Source organism: Takifugu rubripes, chromosome 3 (assembly GCF_901000725.2).
Source record: "Takifugu rubripes chromosome 3, fTakRub1.2, whole genome shotgun sequence".
NCBI classification, from domain to species: Eukaryota; Metazoa; Chordata; class Actinopteri; order Tetraodontiformes; family Tetraodontidae; genus Takifugu; species Takifugu rubripes.
This window is the reverse complement of record NC_042287.1, coordinates 6263082-6286030: the sequence shown is the minus strand read 5'-3', so window position 1 is coordinate 6286030 and position 22949 is coordinate 6263082. Positions and strand designations below refer to the sequence as shown.

General features: G+C 45.2%; 2 protein-coding genes across 4 annotated transcripts; one reads left to right on the top strand and one right to left on the bottom strand.

The window, feature by feature from the left end:
* Positions 1 to 1109: 1109 nt before the first annotated feature.
* LOC101069958 (hyaluronidase-1) lies at positions 1110 to 15317 on the top strand. Its single transcript, XM_011621851.2, has 8 exons — positions 1110 to 1223; positions 3571 to 3671; positions 9278 to 9924; positions 11422 to 11670; positions 11889 to 12035; positions 12207 to 12293; positions 12468 to 12662; positions 14211 to 15317. Exons 3-8 carry the CDS (start codon positions 9334 to 9336, stop codon positions 14565 to 14567), a joined length of 1626 nt encoding a protein of 541 aa, XP_011620153.2. The 5' UTR covers positions 1110 to 1223; positions 3571 to 3671; positions 9278 to 9333; the 3' UTR covers positions 14568 to 15317.
* Positions 15318 to 15693: 376 nt separating this feature from the next.
* Positions 15694 to 21312, bottom strand: borcs6 (BLOC-1 related complex subunit 6). 3 transcript variants are annotated; one of them, XM_003963035.3, is made up of 7 exons: positions 21211 to 21312; positions 19920 to 20461; positions 19432 to 19618; positions 19092 to 19274; positions 17904 to 18070; positions 17749 to 17832; positions 15694 to 17566 (listed from the first exon to the last, which is right to left on the bottom strand). In XM_003963035.3, exons 2-7 carry the CDS (start codon positions 20448 to 20450, stop codon positions 17441 to 17443), a joined length of 1278 nt encoding a protein of 425 aa, XP_003963084.3. In that variant the 5' UTR covers positions 20451 to 20461; positions 21211 to 21312; the 3' UTR covers positions 15694 to 17440. The 3 variants fall into 3 exon arrangements, with proteins under 3 accessions (XP_003963084.3, XP_011620107.2, XP_029689924.1); XM_011621805.2 differs by having other exon boundaries at positions 19920 to 20464; positions 21211 to 21309; XM_029834064.1 differs by lacking the exon at positions 21211 to 21312 and adding an exon at positions 20999 to 21146.
* Positions 21313 to 22949: the final 1637 nt, after the last annotated feature.

Sequence of the window (22949 nt, the reverse complement as noted above, 5' to 3'; positions counted from 1 at the left end):
GTGTGTGTGTGTGGTGGGGGGTGTCAATAAATAAATAAATCTGAGCAAAACAATGAGAGGAGACACAAAATGGGAATTTTCAGACAAATCGGGAGAGCAGGTGCGGTTCTCCGGCCAGGTTATTAGCTAGCGTGTGGCGCGACAGCTTTAATGGGAAAAGATGACAGAAAATGTATGACAAGCGAAAGCGAGAGAGAGAGAGAGAGAGAGAGAGAGAGAGGGAGAGAGAGAGAGAGAGAGAGAATGTGAAAGGAGGAGAAGCCAAAGAAAGAACTGAAATGTGAGAAGTCAAATGCAACAAGAATAAAACACATAACAGAGAAGGCAGTATCTGCTTTCTTACAGCTGTGATGCTGTTTTTCTGTGGGTCGTATCCAGAATATTTAATGGTGAATGAACGATCCATGTGATGCTTGTTGTTTGCTTCGTCCTCGGCAGGTTTTATGATTGAAACATTAACCTTCACAATGCAGACGTAATCGATCTGACTTATTCTGATGTGTCCTGATGCAGGATGTGGCGGCCCGCAGGGCCATCCAGGCGCACCTCTTTGGTGAAAGAACCACTCGGAACTCGACAGAGCAAACAAAACAATGGCTCAGCTCAAGGAAGACATGCGCAAACGTTCTCCTGAGGAGTTGAGATCCAAAATGAAAGACACCAACTCACCACATCATCTCACACAAGCCATCCATGACAAGTAACCTGGAAGACTACCCAGTCATCAAGCAACCACTTTGGTTGGAATTTCTGGTCCGTGGTAGGAAAAGAGACTCTGATGGTGGTACCTCTCTCACCCTCTCCAATCACATTGAGGCCCTCTTGCAACTTTGCAGATCTTTTGCTGCCAACCTGACCCAGACCATTACCGGTGTTGGCTCCACACCATCTTCCTGCCAGCCAACTGCCAGTGCTTCCATGTCTCCTACCTGGTCACCTAACGGAGTCACTGGGGCTGTGTTCTGGCTGGCAGGCAAAACCTCCATGCCCTTCTGAACTGTGGATCAACAAGCCTCCCCTCCAGTGTTGTCCAGTAGCCAGGTGCCGCTGGACACCGCTGTTAAAATAGCCTCCTGGTGCTCACAGCAAATATCCAGGCCACTACTCAACATACCAGATATTGTCCTCAGCCTCCTGCCAGAGACTGTTGGGGGAGGCAGTCTGTAAGATCACCTTCTGGTGTCGACCTGGACCGTAAGGGCAAGCCCTCCCAGTGCCAGCTGGTAGGTATCCCACCACCGTATCCATGATGCCACCTCCATTTTAGATATGGGAACCAAGCAGCCACAATCACCAGTGGCTGGTTCGCTCGGTCACTATTCTGATCCTGGTGAAATGCTTGTCAACCACCCAAAGTCACCACCTTCACCACCAACAGTTCTTCTCCTGGTTCCTCTCGTCAGTGCCACCAGGCTGTTTTTCCAGAGCAGTGGCAGCAGAAATCACAGTTAGGATCCCTTTTCTCATGAAACACACTGAAACCCTCCCAGACAACAGCACCTCCCACCTAAAATTATTGGTAGATATACATAATCCCTCCCATTTTAACCCCCAACCTCCTCCCCCCTCCTAAATATCCACTTACGAACAAGGAACCTCTCGTTCAAGGCCTCTCAAGTTAATGCAATCATGACTTACTATGCTTCCCCAAATGTGGCAACACCCCAACTCTTTTGTATCCCATGATGAAACATTACCACCTGGCTTTTCCTGCACATCTTTCTCTAACACGTCTTTCTCGTCGGGCCGGAAGCCTTTCAATTGCTTTTCCACAACTCCTTCAAGGTTTTTCTTGTCTCTGTTGCGTCTGCAGCTCATTTGAATACACTACAGCTTCACTGAATTTACTACATTACTACTCCAATCTAACTATCTCCCCATAATCTGGTCAACACCTGTGCCCCATGGTTCCCCACCATCCGCAAAGAACTCAACATTACCCATATCCTCCGCTACGCCCGTCGACATTCACTCCTCAGCCAAATCCGACTACACTCAACTCATCTCTACCAATACAGGGAATACAAGGCCTCTGTTGTCACTGCTCAACAACACCCCCCCTCCCCCATCCACCCACCCACCTCCTCTCCAACTCATTCTGCTTCTGATTGATGTCGTTCCTGACTGAGAAATACAAAATTCACCAACAGCTGTCCATGACCCAAGTCAAATGATCTCCGGCTGCACTTGCTTCATCAGACACTTCTCCCCAGGGCTCAGTTCCAGGGCCCCTCCTCTTCTTCATCTATAACCTTCCCCTGTGGCTATATTTTCCACAAACACATCAGCTTTATTGTTAGGCAGATAACACCCGGCTCTACCTCTCCACCAAGCCTACTTCCCCACCTCCCGTCCTTCTTCATACCCCTCCCTCCTACCCCTGACCTGCTCCAAATCCACATATGTCTTGTTCTCTCTCCTCCTCTTCATAAATCCACCTTACTGTACGCCCTGCCCATCACTCCTCTCGTGGCCTCTACTCCTTCAGCTGCCCCCCCCCCCCCCCCCCACACACTGCAACTCCCTACACCCCCCATATCAGGAAGATTACCTACATCACCATGTTCAAATCTGCTGTTAAAACCTCAATTTAATCTCATTGTGCTGCTATCTCTTTGTTCTTGAAGGAACTATGTGGGTTATTTTTATATTTATGGTTGTATTGTTATATGTTTTTGTTAATGATACCAACAAGAATAATAATGTACAAATCCCTAATTACCATGTTAGAACCTAGATCACATAGCAGATTTAGTTTCTATCTCAATTCCTGGGCACTCATGTGAAACAAAGGTCATTGGGTCAATCCCAGGCACCGGCAGTCTACATGTCAAAGTGTCATTGAGCAAAATGTTGCTATTAATCTTGATTTTTTTACTTATAGTAAAGGATCTTTTTTTCCCAGGTGAAACATAAATTAAAGTAAAGTCCGGTGTGATTCTTCTGGAGACACATAAGGAGGGATTTAGCAGAGCTGAGGGAGAGGGGGAGGAGAGGGCAAGAGGTTCACGAGAAGGTAGACAAAATAAAAATCAACCAAAGTGGGGGACTGAGAGAAAAGGGCAAAGTGGGGGAAGAGCAAGGGGAGCAGGAGGAGCAGGAGGAGCAGGACCGCTGCTGGGATGAAAGCGGTGGCCAAGAGGAAGAGGAAACAGGTGTGATCTTCCACAGCTTGGCTGTTTGTTTGGCCATGAGTGCCAGAGGATTATGGGATTATGGTCAGTGTTGATGGTCATGTAAGCCATCATGGTCGAAACTGACCCCACTGATCTCCTCTGTGTAAGAAAGCTTAACCTGGCTAAATGCTAGGTGTCACACACCCACACACACATGCACACATACACGCACAGACACACACATGGTGGCACCTATCATTCCATCTCCCGGACAGACGCTCAGCTTCAGCCTTGCTTTCGATCTGCTTCTTGGTTTCCACCATTTCTCTCTTTGCTGTCTTTGGTCCTTCTCTCTCCGTCTTCCGGATGTTTCTGTCTGCTGTGTGTCATACATGCACAGTCTATCCATGCACTCACAAATCCATTCGGATTCTGTGATTTTTCGGGCTGGAAGGATAACGTTTGAAGCCGAAGACAGAGGGATAAAACCAAGAAGCAGCCACTCGGATGGAATCCAGCGTGTGACGAGCAAACATTGGAACACCCTGGGCCTTGGTGAGTTCTGCACAAACCACAACCGTTTAAGTAGATTTGTCACAGCTGATACGAATGCATTAATGGTTTGTTTTAAGGTGTTCTTTATTATTCGGTGTAATCTGCTTGAAATCATCGAGCAGACTGGAAGAAATCAGGATTAGAAAGTACAAATGGTTCTTCGAGGGGCTTACCAGGAATTTAAAAACGTAATGTTTCATTAATCGGGAGCGAGGGAGATCTGCATGGAGCTGTTCAGTGGGGAAAAATCCATTTGTCTCACTTTTAATGAAATAAATGGAATATTAAGGGAGAAATAAAGAGAATTGCATGTTATTGCTTTGTGTTAGCACTGACAAACTTACAAAGACCTCCCAGTCTGCTCGCTTCTTCTCACAACAATGTTCTGTCACTGCTTTCATGGCTTCCTGGCTCTCAGCTTTGGACACAAAGGGTCATGACCTTTCTCACCCTCTTAAAATGAAACATAATATAAAAAAAATGTGGTCAACATTGACTTTTAATTTCATGCAGTCGAAGCTCCTCTCACTATTGTGGCAACAGTTCCACAATTCAAGCGCTAAAACCCCCCAAAACAAACTCCTACTCCATCTAACTACCATCTACTGCTCTGTCTCCTCCTTTATTGGAATATGATTAAAATCTGATTTTTTTTCCAATCCGCAGTGAACAAATATGAAAAATTCGTGCTCTCGCTTCATTCTAAATGCAATACTCAGAGTGTTGAAAAACCCCAGGAACCGTAATTCTGGCAGCAGTAGAGGACAAATCTGCTTGGAAATCTAATAAAAAACACATTTTATCATTTATAATAAACACACATGAATCAACAGCTGCAGTGTGAACATCTGCTGGAGTCCAAGTTGAAGATTTGCAACCCGCTTTTACTGAAGCGGAAAAAAAGAAAAGAAAAAAAGAAAAGACTGTTTATGATGAGAAAAATAAAAATGTGATTCTCTCAGTGGATTTCATTGCCATGCAGGCTCGGTCGGTTCTTGAGCGTCATAATTAAACAGAATGTAAAATCAGCCGCAGCAAATGAATAATGAAAATACAACCGTCCTGCATTATTTACGCACCATTAAAACAATATCAACATTTCACTTTGACCTGCTGTTAAACTCCATATTCCAGCACAAGTTCGTCATTACAAATAGACCCTCAGACCCCACATCTCCTGCTCATCCAGCTGGGGTGGGGGGGGTGGAGGTAATTTAAACTGGCCTCTTCGATGAGGACGATGATGGAGGTGTGATGACAGCTGGACAAACATCTGGTGTCCTTCTCACTCTGGGCTTCCTGGGCTGACTGGTTGTGAGCAATAATGAGTGTTTTTACTGTAAATTCTATTAAAATGACAGACTTCTGCGAGCTAATGTACAGTAGAACGCCTAATTGCTGACTTGCCGCAGCGGGGCCGCGCTGCTTCTTTTTCCGGCAGTGCATGGCGCTGACGCATGCATCGTGTTAATCTCAGCTGATTTCACATCCTGATTGGATCCTACAGGCATTTACTTTTGGTTCATTGAGCAGAGGCACAAACAGCAGCGTCTGAGAGCGCAGGAGGGTGAACCGCAGGATTAATATAGCCTCGGTAAAGAGACATCAATCATCTGCGATCCATAACTCAAGTACAGCTGCCCGAATGGGGGGAAATAAACAGCCTGTGTGCTGTAGAGCTCACAGCTTCTGCTGGCAAATATTAGGATCCGAATGCTAGAGTGAGGAAATGGAGTTTCCGCTTAAAGATTAAAATCGGACAACATTCGAAAAGCCAAAACTGTTGCTGGATTTGTGCTCTTGTTAATTCTGGCTAAAGGACACTGTTGATCTAATTCCCAATTATGAGAAAGATGAATTTGATCAACATATTTTTGCACACATTTGCTGGTTGGAGGCTTGCAAAAGAATGGCGCACAGGCCAGATTTAAATGTATTCCTTCCAAATATTCATAGATATTCACATTTAAATGAGGAATGGGGTTGCCCTCTGGTCCATGTTTTATTTTTTTATGGATCAGAAAAAAGCACAAAGTAACAGAACACCACGGTCCTCATTCCTTTGTTGTTAGTTATTGTTATGCATCTTGTAAACCTTCTCCCACCATGGATAATTTTAAAAAGAGCAGCAGAACAGTAAGAGGGAGGAGAGGACTCAGGAGAAAAAGAGGAGACATCACCTCCGACCACCTGCGTCGACGACTCTCATGGCGACGTCCACGCGTTTTAAACGTTGATCGATTTTGGCTCCGTACACACAGCAAATGTGCGGAATTCCTCTGAACATTATTTCTGTCTCCGCTTGAGCATTAATCCCACCACGACGCTTTCTTCTCGTTTCTTCAAACAGTTTATTTGAAGTCTAAAATGATTCCCATTAAAGCTGCCTCCATTCGCAGCTATCAGTTATTCCGGGTTATCTGCATGATAATTGCCAGAAATGATCATGTTCAGCTCCAGTTCCCCTTTTCTCCTCTCAAAGATTGTTCACAAGTGAGACAAAGGGACATTCTTTTGGATGCAACTTAAGTGATTAAACAGCGGAATATTCAATGCTGGTCTGATGGGCCACATCACGCAGCTCATTATCTGATTTTTAAAAGGCATCCTCGGAACAAATGTGTTATAAATAGTGCTGATAATGAGCTGTGGGGGTGGTGGGCACAGGATGAGTCTGTCCAGACACAAGAGTAAACACAGACCAGGAGCTTCTTCTCAACAGATTAGCCTCTTCTCACGTTAACCATTCACCGACAGCAGCGGCGAGCGGCGGATTATTGCACACACGAGGTTACAGCTAAGAAAAAAGACACATTTACAGACACATTTTAAAGCTTGGAAACAGACAAAACACATTAATTACTGGCATTATAGTGTCTTAGAGAATATATACTCCTTTTTTTCTCCTGACACAAAGCAAATAAGTAAAATACATTATTCAATGGCTCCAAATGTATTATAGCAATGAAAGGAACAGGACATAAACAAAACCCCTCCATTTCATGTTCAATGTGCATTTCAACGTGGCAGCTCGCAAACACTGACTGATTATGAGCACCTTCTGATGACCTCTAACCTCCTTAGTATTAGTGGCTTACATGGTGGGTCATCTGGAGGCTTATCTCCCTCCGGAAGACTGTAGAAAAGAACTTCAGTTAAATCCGTAAAATCAACTGAGGCGGCGATCGGATTGGCGGCTTTAGTTTTTAATCTAACGCGTGTTCGTATCGACAGGTAACGTGCAAACCCGTCGATCGCTGTGTCCACGAAACAGGAAACAATTCATGCTGGAATCAAACGGTGTCATTTTGCTTCGTTATAAGTGAATAATTAAGTGCTGTGTGGGCGTGGCCTGGTGCCACTTGACAGACTGCTCCAATTGACTAAAAGCGAATTAGCCAGGCTAAGTGGACACACCGTGAGGGCACAGAACAACGTTACAGCACACGCTGAAGATGTCTGGTCCTCAATGGGGCAGTGCAAAGGATGGCTTTCTACTGCAGATCCTACCAGAGGCCCTGCAGATAAGGCAGAATCCACTGGAGGGTGGAGCTTTCAGGGGTGCCAAACAAGCAGGCAGCCTCAAAGCCTTTTAGTAAAAGCTGAAAAACAAAACTACAAAAAGAGAGATTTGGAGACTGGGAGAGGGCGTCAATCATCTCATGGCTACAGATTGTCGTGTGACTTCTAAAGTCCGTAAGTGCATGACATTTTGACAACGTTTCAACCCCTTTACAAAGGTTCAGCTTCTTCTGCGCTGAGTTTCTCTTGCCAACAAGCAAAGGGTGCAGCTTTTTCATTAAAATGCGACAACTTTCCTGCAAAGGAACCCATTAAAATCCCACCATTTATCGACAGAAGGAACAGGACACAACAGAGCGCTCAATAGGGCTGTAATCAATACAGCATGTTAAAAAACCAACAGAATAAATCCTGGAGGCGTGAGTGGAGCCATGACGGGGAGATAAAGCTGACTCTTTTGTTTATTAAATAACATCAAGTGGGGGTTTTTTGTAGGTTCTTGGGCTTAATCCAAATGGACAAATGGGAGTTTCACTCCCCACGAGAGGATTTAAAAAAAGGTATTGGAGGACAGGGAGAGTTGGACAGTCGAAACTACATCATGTTTTTCCTAAATGTAGGCACATAAATCCTATAAATAATGCCAAAACAAACACATCATATACTCATGTTTGTTTACTCTCCTGTTTTCTGTGATAACAGCTAGTGCATTCATGCAAATACTTTCATACACAATAGGTTAGAATTACAGAAAAGTCTAAAAAAAAAGAAGGGGCAGCTTGGCCATGTTTCCAAGGCAACATGTTATATACAACCTGTTTATATCCCCTACTACACAAAAGGTAGATATAGTTGTTTATCATTATTATTATTATTATTATTAGTAGTAGTAGTAGTAGTATTAGTAATATTAGTATTATTATTATTACCGTATTATTATTACCTCACTCACAATTGAACCATTTAGCTCTTTATCTGAGACCTTTTCTCCCCGGCAGCTAACTCCTCGTTATGGATGTTACGTTTCATCTCACGTGTGCTGAACTTTATTAAAAAGTCTTTTTTTCCCCACCTCTATCTATTAATTCCAGCTAAATCACAATGCAGGGAACACAACAAACGTGCTTTATGTGTCAGAACCTCTCCCAGGGTGTAATCTGTTCAAATCCAAGAGGCACCGGGAGACGAGGAGTTCTCCTAAAACATTATTAGTCACCTGAGTGTCTAGAACTCTGTTTCCTATTTTTCGAATCAAACTGCGCCCGCGGTGCAGCCTAATCGCCGCACGGCTTCACTGCTATAAAAGAGGTGCGATGCTCAGTGGAATAAAGCAAAGCTCAAAGCTTCGCAGGCTGCAGGAATCGCTGCAGCGCTCACCTTCAAAGGGTCCGTCTGTCTTTTCCTTTTGCCTCTGCTGAGATTTAGGCACCAAATTATTGATGCATCGACCGATAAGTGGTTCTTTAGAACTGGAAGTCAACTGACAAGCAGAAAAGTTCCAAGCAGAATTGACTGCTGCTGTCTTGTCCAATACTGAAATCAGAATTCTCCCATGTTTGCTGGGATTTTGGGGTTTGATTTTCACAAGAAAAATCCCTGAGACTTTAGTGAAAACTATTGCATTATGATACCATGGTTGTGGAAATTATCCATTTATTTTAACAAAAGATGAAAGTATGTATGAGCACACAGCGTTCATAGACAGTGGGGGACATTTTGTCCTTATTTAGTGGGCACCAATTCTACTTCAGTGTATCAAACGGTGGGTATTTGCTTTAGATCGGAGGGGAGTCCACGCGGATTAGTGCCGGAATCAAAGTGAGCGGCGTAGTCTGCTCACTGATCTTATAAATTACTAACTACGCCGGATTACTTCATCACATGCGTAACTGAAGGCAACCTTGAATAAAACCGGTAATCTGTCACGGATGTTGCTGCATCCACCCTAAACATCAGATTAAGGAACGGAGGTGAAGGAGGTAAAATCCTCTGACAGGATGGCTCCCGTAAATACGATGCTGAGCTTAATAACATGCTCATGATGTAATATCTGAAGTCTTCTGGTTCCTGATGTGTGTTGACAGGAACATGATTGACTGTGAAGGCCTGAAGGGGTGAGAGCCTTAGGGTCGCCACTTCAATGGCGTGGACCGAGAAACCATCGCATCTACACCCAAAGCCAGAGCCAAAACTGACCCTCGACAGTCTCGGGACTCATTCCCTGTCGCCGGCCACCCTGCAGGTCTTCCTCTCCCTCCTCCTCTTGCTCGTTGCCTTCGCGGACCTCTGCTTTGCCGGCCCAGCTCAGCCGGCTCGCCCCCCTCTCCTGTCCGGGCAGCCTTTCATCATCTTCTGGGGCATCCTGGATTCCTCCTGCTCCGGTCGGCCAGATCCCAGATCCTTTGGCATGGAACCAGAGGGACGAGTGGCTGTGTTCTATGAGGACACCCTGGGGAACTACCCTTATTTTGTCAGCAAAGACGTACCCGTCAATGGGGGTCTACCGCAGCACACGCGGCTGGACACCCACCTTCAAAAGACACAGCAGGACTTGGAGGCAGCTCTACCTGCCCCGAGGTATCTCGGGCTGGGGGTTGTGCGCTGGGGGGAGTGGCTCCCCCAGTGGTCAAGGAACCGAGCAAAACAGGCAATGTATCTGGAGGAATCGCGGAAGCTACTGAGGACTTTCTTTCCAAGCTGGAGTCAAGAGGAGGTGGAGAAGTGGTCAAAGGTAAAACTCCTGCTGAATGAACATTGTTTTATTGAGCTCAACCAAAGCAAATACACAAGTAGAGAACTACCATAACCAGGACGGTAAATATTCCCATCCATACGTCTTCCTCCGCTTCTCCTTTAACGGGGAATCATCGAAAATATTTGCTAGAATTTATTACTGTAAAGAAAAAAGCGACTGCGCTGATATCTGTGCATCTTAAATCTTAAATCCAGCAATATTCAGTGCTCATCTAGACTGACAGATTAGATTTTTAGCCTTCTGAAAATTTCCTGACATGTTTCTAATCTTGCTAACAAATGTTGCACTACCACCGATAGGGGGCAGCGTTGACGGTCTAACCAGTGGGGAAATGGTGAAAGCTTATTATATTATTTAAGACAGTTTATTTCAATACTGCACACATATCTGTGATGCTTCAAGCTAAGGACATGTGTGACATCATTACCACAATTCATGAACTATTTTCAACAGGAGGAAGACATTTTAAATTTGGCCATTTTGGACAGGCCATATTTAGAATTGGGAAAGATTTTGCCCATATTGGCATTCTGGATAGTCACCACAGATCGAGTATCTGTAGTGAATAGGTACAGACCAGCACCAACAGGAGGTTGAGCATGTCTGGCATGTATAAAAGCTTTAAATGGAGGACCGCTGTCATTGAAAAGGTACCAGTTTAACAACTGTGAGGAAGGAAGCTGGCGAGGCACTAATGGCTCAGTAGGAGGCAAAAAAACCCAAAATTTAAAATAGTGAATTATGAGCTCATGTATTTCCTTTTCAGTTGATGAATTGATTTTGTTAACCAGAATAGTTATTTGCTTATGACAGAGGTTTGTTTTATTATTGTAGCATTTCAGTGTGGGAAAAAAAAACTTGGCCTGAAATTGTTTTAGTTTTTTTAAGACTCACACATTACTGCAAGACACCATCATTTATGCCTTCCTAACGGGGCAGCTTATTAAATAATAACATGATACTGACTGACAATGGAAATGCCAGAGCTCACGTTAGATCCGCGCCTGGCAGCTCGCTTTCATTTAGCCATTTTGATCACGAAGGCAACATAACGGGCCATCCAGTTGCACCCGCCCGATGAAAGCAAAGAGGCAGCGGCACCGAGGGAAAAAGGCACAATTCTCAATCTGTCTGTTCCTTCGGCAGCGCAGGCGCCAGCGTGGATCCGCGGTTAGACTGCAGATATTTCAGCGCCGCGGGCGCAAAGGTGGTGACTCACGTAAGAGATCAATGAGTCAGAAAGACGAGATTACCATATTCAACCCAACAACCTCAGGGGGGTGAGAAGGGTACGGCAGGCCAACACCCTCATATCCTCCACCGCACGTGCCTGCGTTCTAAAGATGGAGGGACCCCCAGCTGGGAAGCCTCCCGGCTCTGTTGGTGGATTAAACTTTGTTACCATTTCCACACGCAAAAGTTTCTAAAATATCGAAAGGTGCTCGCCTCATCTCATTTGTGACCCTCTCACAGGTGGACTTTGAGGCAGCGGCGCAGTCATTAATGATGGAGACTCTACGGGAGGTCAAAAGGCTGAGGCCCAAGGCATTATGGGGGGTTTCCCCTTACCCCAGCTGCTACAGCGGCGACTCCTCGCAAACAACTCTGGCTAATTACACCGGTCAGTGCGGCGCCGCCGAGATGGCACTCAACGACGAGCTGCTGTGGTTGTGGAAACGCTGCTCTGCCCTCTACCCTCTCCTCAATCTGGAGAAGGTGCAGGTGGGTCATACTGCCTCGTGCATCCTCCTTTCAGGTTTACAGATTCAGGGGACACAGCTGGATGCGAGAAGCAACCAAAGAAGGGAGAGAAAATGAGTGGGAGGGCCGTAAATGTTAGAGGAAAGCCGCGCTCAGATGTCTGAGCATTCCAGACACAAGCAAGATTATTTCCTGCCCTGCCACCCCTGATAAGGTACATGTCGCCTCATCTCCTGCAGAGCGGCAGCGCAGACGCTCGGCTTTATTTGTCCAGTCAGATCAAAGAAGCCCTACGAGTATCGTCTCTGGCCAGCTCGGCCTTTGATCTTCCAGTTTTCCCACTGGTCAAGAGTTTCTACTCCTCGACGAACACCTTCCTGTCACAGGTGAGGACACATTCCCACAGGGAACAAGAAGAAAGGAAGTGGATTCAGGCACAACGGCGCCTGTCGTTGCATCATAGCTTCACATAGCTAAACTGCTGAACATTTGAGTCCAAGTTGGTGGACTGCAGCTAAAAGACAGAAATGCTGATGTGTAATTAATGTTTTGCGTAGGCCGACCTGGTCAGCACTATTGGGGAGAGCGCTGCCATGGGAACAGCGGGAGTCGTCATCTGGGAGAAAAGTGAGACCAAGACAGAGGTATATGACTCAACTGCAGTCACCTTAACAGCGCTCGTCCTTAGTTACCGTTGGTGACAGTTTGCTGCTCCAGACATCACAGAGGAACGCATCAACAGCACAGGATGATTTCTTTAGGCTGAAATTGTTTATGATGAGTTTGTGACAATTTGACCTTTTGGTTTTGTCCGTCAGAGGGAATGTCAGGACCTGGCGGAGTTCGTGACTATGGTCTTGGGACCGTACTCCTCCAACGTGACGACGGCCGCTCGGCTCTGCTCGGCCTCTCTGTGCCAGGGAAAGGGTCGATGCGTCCGCCAAAATCCAAATAGCTCCGCCTACCTCCACCTCCCCACGCCCTCCGAGGCGGCGGAGAAGGCGACGGGAAAGGTGGGCGGATGGAATAAATGCAAATCCCTGCTTAGAGGACGTATAAAATGATAATTCTGTGGACAAGCAAACTCAGACAATAAGCTGTGTATGTGTGTTGACTCAGGCTTTAACCTTCTGTTATAATTAATTTGGCATCATCCACGGACTTAAGGTACAGTACAACAGTAGCCACGGTGACTTTATAAAGTTGTTAGATGGGAAGCAGCATATAATGTAGTTTACACATCCCAGAATGGCACGGTGGGCCCCTCACAGCAAAAAGGTCACGGGGTCAGATCCCCTTTTTCTATATGGAGTTCTCACGTTCTCCTTGGCTTCTCCAGGGCCTCCTCCTTTCTCCCACAGCTGACAGACATGAATTTGAGGGATAAGTGAAATAGCGACGCTAAATGAGCCGCAGAACTGAATGTCAGGGTTTAGGCTCCTTCTCTGTACGTTAGTCCAAGGATGAGTGCAGGACTTGTCCAGGGCGTACCCTGCCTCCCGCCCGAGGGCAGCTGGAATAGGCTCCATACTCCCATGCTACCCTGCTAAGGAATACTATGGTAGGAGATGGAGGGATGTGTGGACCCCTCCCTCACCCCGACCACACACTATCCTTCCAGCGGTCCTGGAGCGCCACTGCGCCCTGCTCCATCCTACGGAGCAACAACAGAGGCTCAGTCAGAGTTTCAGGACAGCTGCAGCGGTTGTCTCTCCGTCTCCGCCGCCGCCGCCACCGCCCCAGAGAGCGCCGCGGCAGACACGTGGCAGAGAGTTCCCAAAGGCGCAGAAAGTTAGAGCACCTCGCTTTGAGTCATGACTGACAAACTTCACCACAAAACAGGAAACGCAGGAGCCCGAGGATCTTCCTTCTGTGTTTAGGATGTAAGAATGCAGAGAAGAAAAACAGCAGCTGAGACACAACAGAGGGAGAGGTGCTGGACTTTGATCATGCAGCACAGAACACAAGGACGGTGTTTCACTGGGAACGCTGCACAGCTCTGTACTGAGCCTGGGTATTATTCAGATCCCCTTAGAAACAGAGCAGCCTTGAAGAAGGCTTACACCTGTGAGCATGAGCCCAAATCATACATGTCGGAATTTTATGTGGATGTACAAACACAACAGTTGGGATGTTGGGAAGCTTTAAGAAGCTCAGGCCTGAGAAGATGGCGAAAAGTTTGTCGCTTTGGTGAGAAACTACGCAGGCAAACGAATTGGAAAAAGGTTTCTCAAAGCGCAGCCGCGAGGAAAACATGGAATCCTCCACGAGCGGTTCTGAATCTTTTGATATTCAGATGTTTTCGTGCGTCATGAGGACAGGTTGTCCGAGCGGCTGTCTGTGCGTCTCGTAGACGTGGAAGACATCGGGCGGCGCCGCCGATGGAAGCTGCTGTCAGAACCTGGAAACAGTTGATGGGGAAGGTGGAACAACACCAGCAGATGTTAGATTTGGATTAATGTTTGCAGATCAGCATTTGTCCGCTTGTCTTTAACTGGCCTTGTAGAATAAACCAAAGGATCAGCACTGTTTCCATGTATTTACATCATTTTCTGTCTCAGCCAGAGGAGGAGAAAGCGACCGAGGAGCTGGAAGGCACCACGAATACAGCAGAGCCAGACCCAGCTGAGATCTGGAAGAAGGACTTCCAGTGCCAGTGGTACAAGACCGCAGACGGGGACGTTTCCGACCAGCTTTCCCCCAAAGACGGAGCAGCTGCCAGCGTTGGAGGGGAGCAAGTGGACGCGCTGAGGAGCACAACAGCGTCGAGCGTAGCTGCGACAAAAGCTGCCTCTGTGAGCGGAAGTCCTCAGCCTTCGCCGGCAGCACCGACAGACGGGGGTCCGAGACAGGTCGGCGCCCCGACCCTGACCGCTCTGCTGCTGCTGACGGCCGTAGGTCTGTGCGTAGAACCTTAAATTCTGAACAAATCAGCCTTCACCTGAAAAGTCAGTGCTGAAAATGCAAGACGACACCTTCAGAAGTGCCCTTGACACTTAAGACACTGGATCGCTGCTGCTTTGTAACTGGCTATAACCAGGAACCCGTCACTGACTGTGCCAAGAGACTGTTGTACGAACACTAAACAGACGTGCGAAATCTGTCAAACTTCTCGAGGAAGGTTCCCTTTTTTTGCACATTTTTTATGCCTATACGTTCACTGGGCAGTGCTTTGCCAGGACGAACATTTCTGCATTCAAAAGTCTCAACAAAGTCTTTCAATTCTAGGTTGGACTTGCAGAAATCTGCGTTAAGAAGTAGCATCGACAGATAAAAATCTTGTTAAGAAAGTAAAAGTCAGCTGTTTTTTTATATATATTTTACTTGAGATAATCCGAGAGCAGTCAAATAAAGTTTCAGCAGACGAACACGACTATGCCGCGTCTAAATGTCATATTGGACATTGTGCGCTTAAGGTGCCACTGTCGTACACGGAGAACAAACAGAAGAACACTGGCTGGTTTTCTATTTCGATGCTTCTTAAAGAAGGTCAAGCTTTTATCCATCTGCTTGATGGATTTCGGCGGAGCGCGGCAGGGGGACCAGAGCAAGTCTGGGGAGAGGCTGCAACATTTTGGCGAAGTCGACCAAGAACGTTGATTTGTGTGCGAACTTTATCTTTGTATGATGTGACGCTTACCAAATAAAAGCATAGATTTAACGGCGCCATCCTGATTGTGTTTTTAATCCAATAACAAAACAGTGGAGTGGAGCAGCTGTAAACGAACAAAACCGACGCTAAAGACAGCCACTGCTCTTAGTTTAGCTGCCATCAGAACCCTCACCTCCTCACATTTATCCATCCTTTTACTATGAGATGTGTTTTGTTCCGCACTTTGATACTTTGTAATTGTAGAATGGCTACAAAATGGAGTGACAGCTGATTAAATTTCAGTGCAGCTCCAGGAAACGGGCAGGAATCAGCTTTGTTGTCATGTGCTCAAAGCTTCTATAACAATCAGTTTGGCTCTTGTGCTCATTCAAAGGTGAATGATCACTATTAACGCATAACCTTAACGCATATCCTCCAAGACACAATGCTTGTTGCAACTTATGTAAATTTATTTTCATTAAAATATACACACATGACAAGGGTATCTAAATCATTTTTAGTTACAGAAACAGATCATATGTACACAGGTGCATCTGATTTTACAACAGAAAATTATTATCATACATATTTATATCATAAACAGTAGGAGATGTTCTGCCATGTTCCTCATCTGAAGCCTCCACAACATTTACATCTCTATGAACAGTAAAATTTAATGATCCTCTCTGAACAATTCCTCGCTTTCAAACTGTTTTCCTGCCAGCCCGGTTGAAGAGAAATTCGCTCACAAACATTCTGTGATGCTGATGGAGTTTCTACCGTGGTGGTGAAGCACGTCCACAAACGCAGAGCTGCGTGGACACCTATTGACGAGGGCCTCGTGAAGCACACTTTTACCACAGCTCAGCGGTTGGTTTGCAAAATGAAATGGTCTGATCTCATTTAGAAAGGCATCGTCGCCCCAGCAGCACTGACGCGCCGACTGCATCAGGACATTAAAGAATTAAATGAAAGAATAGGTCTACAGCGCTAGCAGATTAATGACTCAAGGCCAATCATTTGTTCCATCGTGTAAAAGGCTGCTGTAGGTAAATGTTTGTCTGGTGAAAGCAGTGAAGCAGCGACAGACCACACGGCCGTTAGACAGCTGTTTTGGGGATTTTTGGACAACAATAAGGTTTAGTGGCCTTTAACTTCCAATCTACTTTATTTCATTTAAATGTATTATAACAGGCAGAGTGAAGACAGAAAGACATTGAATGACTGTTCAAAGTCGGGTTGGGGGGTTCTGCTTTTCTTGCTGGGCTTGGGCGATCTTTAAGAGTTCCTATTCCTACTTTTCATCGATAGGCTGCATATGACACTTTTCAGTTCGGATCCCGAAAACATTTTGTGCTGAGAACATCACAGGCTGCACCAACGCAGATGAAGAAATCGAGATTTTGCACCTAGTGGCACATGCTTCATTGGTGGCTTTAAATGACAGAGGCACACATGAATGGGTGGACAATTTGACAGAGCAGGGAACAGAAAAATGGCTCATTAGTTCACAGGCGTCGAGAAGAAAAAGCACGCGTGATTACAAAACGGAATAAATAAACATACATAAACGAAACACAGTGCTCCTTCTCCAATCATTCAGCCGACAATAAAAGAATTGGATCTTCATTGCATAAGATTAAAAAATAGACTCTCTGTTCCTGTGCAAAAATCAGTCTGTTCATGCTGTCTCTCCATGAGCAAACAGAGAAACATCGCCCCCTGTGGTTCAGAAACGGTAGTGCAGGCTGAACTAAGCGAGCTGGACGGATGATAAAACACTCCAGAAGAAGAGAACCTGTCATGCGAGAAGTACATGTACACACACGAGCAACGACTTGCATGTTCAGTAATGAGTGACTCCCCCAAAAGAGGTTTATTTGGTTAGTTTTCAATTCAAGTTGGTTAGATGGAGTGAAGAAACTTTAAAACCAAAAGGAAGAACATTGAGGTTCCATTGAAATCTCACCACGCAGACATCTTTAAAGGATGGTCGAGCGGAGGGACCATGAACGTCGATCATTGAGCATGCTCAGTAGCAGTAGTCCCAGGGGATCCAGAGGTGCGCTTTGCTGCAGTGTGTGAGCGATGTGTGTGTGTGTATGTGTGTGTGTGTGCGCCACCTGTGCAAAGGTGTTCACATAAAGACAGCCTTGTCCTCGATGCTCCATGTTGCATGTTTGGGCACGGGGGGTCGGGTTACTTGCACAGGGCCTCCAGAGCATCCAGAGTGCGCTTGACATCACGGATCTGTGCGGCCAGCGTGTGTATGGGCTGCATGGAGCGATCCAGCTCCTCGCAGCGGGCCATCAGAGTGTACATGCCCTGTGGGAGCCGAAACATAAGGCGTGCACCAAGAAAGATGTAGCCAAATGAAATAAATGCAATAATGGCAAAACAAGGCTATAAAGCACCACTGCACTCGGCTGCACGCTGTGTTCTCCAACTCTTTTAAGAACAAAGCTAAAGTGCCCTGGGGACATGAAAATGACTTTATACGTTTGTACCTTTATACTCATGTCCACAGACTCCCCCAGGCTGTCCACGGAGTCTCTGTAGGTCTGGATGTAGCCCACGCTCAGAGCTGTCATCTGGATACAAACACATTCATCCATCAGACCGACAAATCCGAGGTTTTGTTGAAGGAGGACGTGGGACTCACGTTCTGGATGGTTCCGTTGAGGCTGCGCATCATCATCTCCACACGGTGAGCCACTTCCTGCGTGTGTTTCTGCAGATCCAAAAGAACTGTAGGATCGATGGGAGGGATGTCTGCTGGTCTCCGCGTGGGGCCTCGGCTTCTGTAGATCGGACCTGAACCTGAGTCGGCTGGTTAGAAGACAAGTAAATTTAGATGGAAGTAAAATATATTTCTGTCATCAACAAACTCTGTTTGAGACTGGAACATGTAAAACAATCCTAAGCACAAGGACCCATAAGGACTTTCTTTTCTTTGAAAAGTTACTTTGAATTGAAGTAAACATGGCTGAATCACCTGTAACCAGACCCGCTAAAGCTACCGTCATCAATAGCATGTTTCATAATAAAAAATAAACTGCATCAGCCACAATAAAGGAGAGGAAATATTTATATCCTGTCAGGCTAATGCAGGACGGCTGTTATAAATCCTTCTGCTGGGAGAAAAGTGACTCAGCCATTGTAACTGAATCAGCAGGGAGCTGCCACAGAGGCTGTATCGACTGTGCTCCGCGGCTTAAACCGGACCGGATCAGCTGACGCTCGATTCTAGGAGGATTTTTTTCCTCAGCGTGAGGCGTTGGAGCGGTGATAGATTGCTAATGAACAGGCTGCGGTAAACCATACTGAACGTTCGGTGTAGGAATGATCCTCCAGAAACCATGTCAGGTTCTGTGAGCTCGAGCTGCTGTGGGTTCGATCCAATGCTCAGTTAAAATGAAAAAGAGGGTAAGATGAGGATGTCAAAGACAAGAAAAGCTCACAATTAAGATCCAGATTAAATTTGGTTCAATCTGGGTCCTTCCCACCTTTTTCTGGACTGAACGTGAGCCTGAATAAGTGGTGAGTGTGTTCTACTGGGCCCATTGCAGGAGAGCCAGGCTGTGAACGTACCTGCAGGTCAACAAGCCCGTTTCAGACCACACAAATGTTATTTACCTGCTGAAACGGCATTTCTGACACATCTTTATGGACAGTCAGAATGAAGCAGACCTACCTAATGTTTGGAACCCTTCTGCCCTTAAATACCATCATCATACATCCTCATTTTGGCTGTGGCAGAGTTTTTTGTTGTAAAATATTCATTCTTCTGACTTCCAAGAACAAAGAGGGACATCTACTGTAATGTGACGCTGCTCCATCCCATACTCACAGTCACTGCAGTCCAGACTGGGTTTTGAGCTCATCTTAATTTTCTGCTCCAAGTTCTTTGTGATGAAGTTGGTCAGGTCTCCTTCATGACTGACCGTCCCTTCCAGCTCCAGAGCAGAGGAGATCGTGGCCCGTCGGCCCTCTGACTGACCTCCTCTACCTCCTCCGCGGCTCCCAGCACCACCTGTGGAAGGCATGGAGACATTTTCAATCCTTTTTTCATATAATAATAACAACAATAAGAATTTATGTTTAGAAAAAGATGTTATTGTGATGGGAGATTAAAAAGAGCTAAAATATGGCCAAAAACACTGTGGAAAATGAACTTGTTTCAGATGTACCTCCGCATGCTTGGCTGATTTCATCCAGACTCTTGCTGTCCTGCATCCCCCGCCCGTTCCGTACCCAGACCTGAGCCATGACGTGTGGGGGGCATTGACAGTCATCCGTGGGCAGAGGAGGCGTTGAAGGCGAGGTAGAGGAGGTGGTACTGGGACCTGGGGCAGATGAGGAGTAGTGCTGTAAAGGCTGAAAGGCAGTAGAGAAAAATAATGGAGGGAAGGAAATGAGTTAATGTCTAATCACATTCTGATGAAATCACACTGACAAACACAATTTTCATCTCCTCTATTTCGTAATCCCAGTGATTGAAGAAAGCCTCAGTACAGATACTATCGTATAAAAATAACTGGATTGATGGCTGATGAGAGCTAACTGTCATTGTCTTTATTACACATCAGCATTATTGCATTTGCTGAAGTTGGCTTGTGACGTCCTGTACTCTGATACACATAATGTAATAAACAGAAAGTAATTACAGTTCACCCACCCCTGCTTCCGTCCTTCCTCCTGCATACGGTTGAATCCACTTATTGTCATTCTTTTCATCCTCCTCCTCATCTTGTTTCTCTTTCTCTCCACCGTCGTCCTCTTCCTCTGACCCCTCAGTGCTTTCCTGTAGCTTCTCTGCCACCATTTGTTGTCTGTTTGATGAGGCCTGACCCCCTCGTTGATGTGAGTGTGCAGGGTCCCTCAGCGCTGCACCGGGACACTCAGCAGCATCAGAGTCGTCTGGAACGTCTCTGGAGCGCGTTTCAGAGTCATCTATTACACGGGAAGTGAGCGAGGCTGAACCAGAAGTTCTCTGATGATTGTAGACTTCCAAGTGGTCGTCACCATCGTAAACGCTGCTCTCAGCATCGACGTAAGTGTCCTCAAACTGATCTTCAGGACGGGGCACTCGGCTCCCTCCACGTTTCACTGAGGCTGGAATTTGAGGTCCGTTCCCGGATGAGACAGGCGTCACATCCCCGTTGGCAGTTTCTGGCACTTCTGTGCCAGTCACAGGGGAGAGACTCATCCCTCCACCTGCTGCTGGAGACAATTGGAATGTATCAAGGAAACCAGTAAAGATGCTGATGCTGCACGTTCATGAAATAACACTTTACTGTTGCTATTGACCACAACGTTGAATTTCTTGATTAAATGTAAAACTATATAACCATGTCCACAGGAAAAAACACCGAGACTGTGCTTTAAAAAGACAGAATGAGGGTTTTAAACTATATTCCCTCCTGTTTGTATCAACTGCTATACCTGAAGTTATTGTTAATCCTGTGAACGAAGCACCTCGGAATAAATAAAAAGATATAAAAAATAAAAAAAAACAACCTTGTACCTCAATGTCTTGTATCTGTGAATCGCGGATTTAAGCGTCGTTTTCGACGGAAACTATGCTCCTTAGCACGCTTTAGTACTGAACTTAGTTTAACACCTGCCTCCTGTCAGTTTTCAGGAATTACAAATCGCGAATGTGAATGGGGACAGGGATTTGCAGATATATATTGTTAAACAGTGTCTAATTATTGCATAACTGTAACAAAGACGTGAAGAAGACATGAAACTCGCCATTGAGGAAGTTGACGTTCTCCTGTCATTAGCCACCTAGCTAACTGACTGGACGTAGTATCTTGTTGAATAATTAGCTAGCTATCGGTAGGCCTTTAAAACAATAATTTACACCGACGACATCAAGCAGGGTAATCATGTAGCTCCTTAACTATTGGAAAACTTAAAATAAAAAATATCACAAAGCCGAATTTAAAGAAGAAAACGCTCACCAGTGTAGTTTCTATTCAGAAAATATAAGCAGATATCGGTTCCCACCTGGAAAACGCTCCCCACGAACACTAGCAGAATGATTCCGCTTTACAGAAGTTAATAAATAAAACTTCGAAAATTAAAATAATAAAAAATGAAAATTCATACATTACAGTTGAAAGTAGGTCATTACAATATTTTCGTTTCCATGGAAAAGAATGTCACCGACTTTCCGTAATAAACGTACTGAAACATTTTCTTCTAAAAGCATTTATATCTTTTTTGAATTATAATTTAAAACAAAATTTAGTATAGCAAGGCGTGGTGTTTACTGTCGCTTTTTTTAAAACCTAAATTCGCATTTTTAAAACAAAATACTTTATTATCCACAATATAGTGGCTCGTCCTTCATTGGTTTTCTCCTAGAGAGGGAGACAAACACCACATCTAAGTTCTTGGTCATGTTTTGGTGATTTCATAATGTAGATTGCAGTTTGAAAGGACTCCTTTTCATGTTAATGTTAGCAGCTAAACATGACATAGACACCCACCTGCAAAAATAACACAATAAATGATTTTTAGCAACATCATATGAAATAATGAGCAATTTCTTGCCCAAGCTTTTTCTTTAAAATGGTGCAAACAGGTGGAACATCTACAGTCAGCTAAGGCTGGAGGAGACAGGATTACAGCACCATTGTCACCACATCTGAAGATCTACTAAAATTTTAAATCTACTCCATCCCATCCAGGCCAGCTGTTTCCCTCTCTCCTGATGGGGATTTGGCTGTTGTGTCTAAAGGTTCCCTTTTCTTTTACTGCCAATTCCTAAGAATCCCAACGAAAGACGGCCAGCCTAATTTAACAGAAGCATCTGTTAAAAATCAAAAAATATTGTGCAAACACAAAGTACCAGTGAATCGTGCCCCTCCTCACACATAGACAAAATGCCAAAAATTATAATTGCAAATCACAAATTCCATGAATTTGTGAAAAACACATCCTCATTCTTTCAGAGAGTAAAATTGCATTCAGATGTTCCAAGGGCCATAATATGACATATAATGAATTTAAGCTTGATCTAGAACTTTCTTTTTTTAACCATTTGGCATTGTCCCAGCATTTGGTTTAAAATGACACTTTAGTTTGTTTTTGTAACTAAAAGCCATCCAAGAGGGTTTAAGTAAATGAGCACATCCTTAAAATCGTCAAAGAAAAAAGTCAGAAAGCAGAAAGGACTAAATCTGTCTGGATTTGTATCTAAGTGGCGGCCCACCGCTTCCTTTTTTGGAAATTTCTGAGTTGCTGCTCTCACAAGCTGCAAGAGTGAGGCAAAAACATCCGACTTGGGTCATATTTTACGTTTTTATTGAGAAACAAAGCTGAGAGATGCCTTCTCTTGCTCATTTGGTAATTATCTCTATTTCACCAAGACATTTTTAAGATCCCTCACACACACACACACACACACACACGCACGCACACACACACACACACACACACACACACACACACACACACACACACACACACACACACACACACACACAAACACCACACACACACACACACTGGGACACTTGGCCCAAAACTCATTCTAATGAAAAGAGGCCTCGTGCACGAGGCTGCAGTGATATTATAGTATTATGGCATCATCTATAATCCTGGAGTTGAGGGTTGCAGGAAAAAGACTGAGGTCTCATTTTCCATGAAGGAAATGCAACTGATCATTCTTCATTTTGTTTTTTATTACCACCAC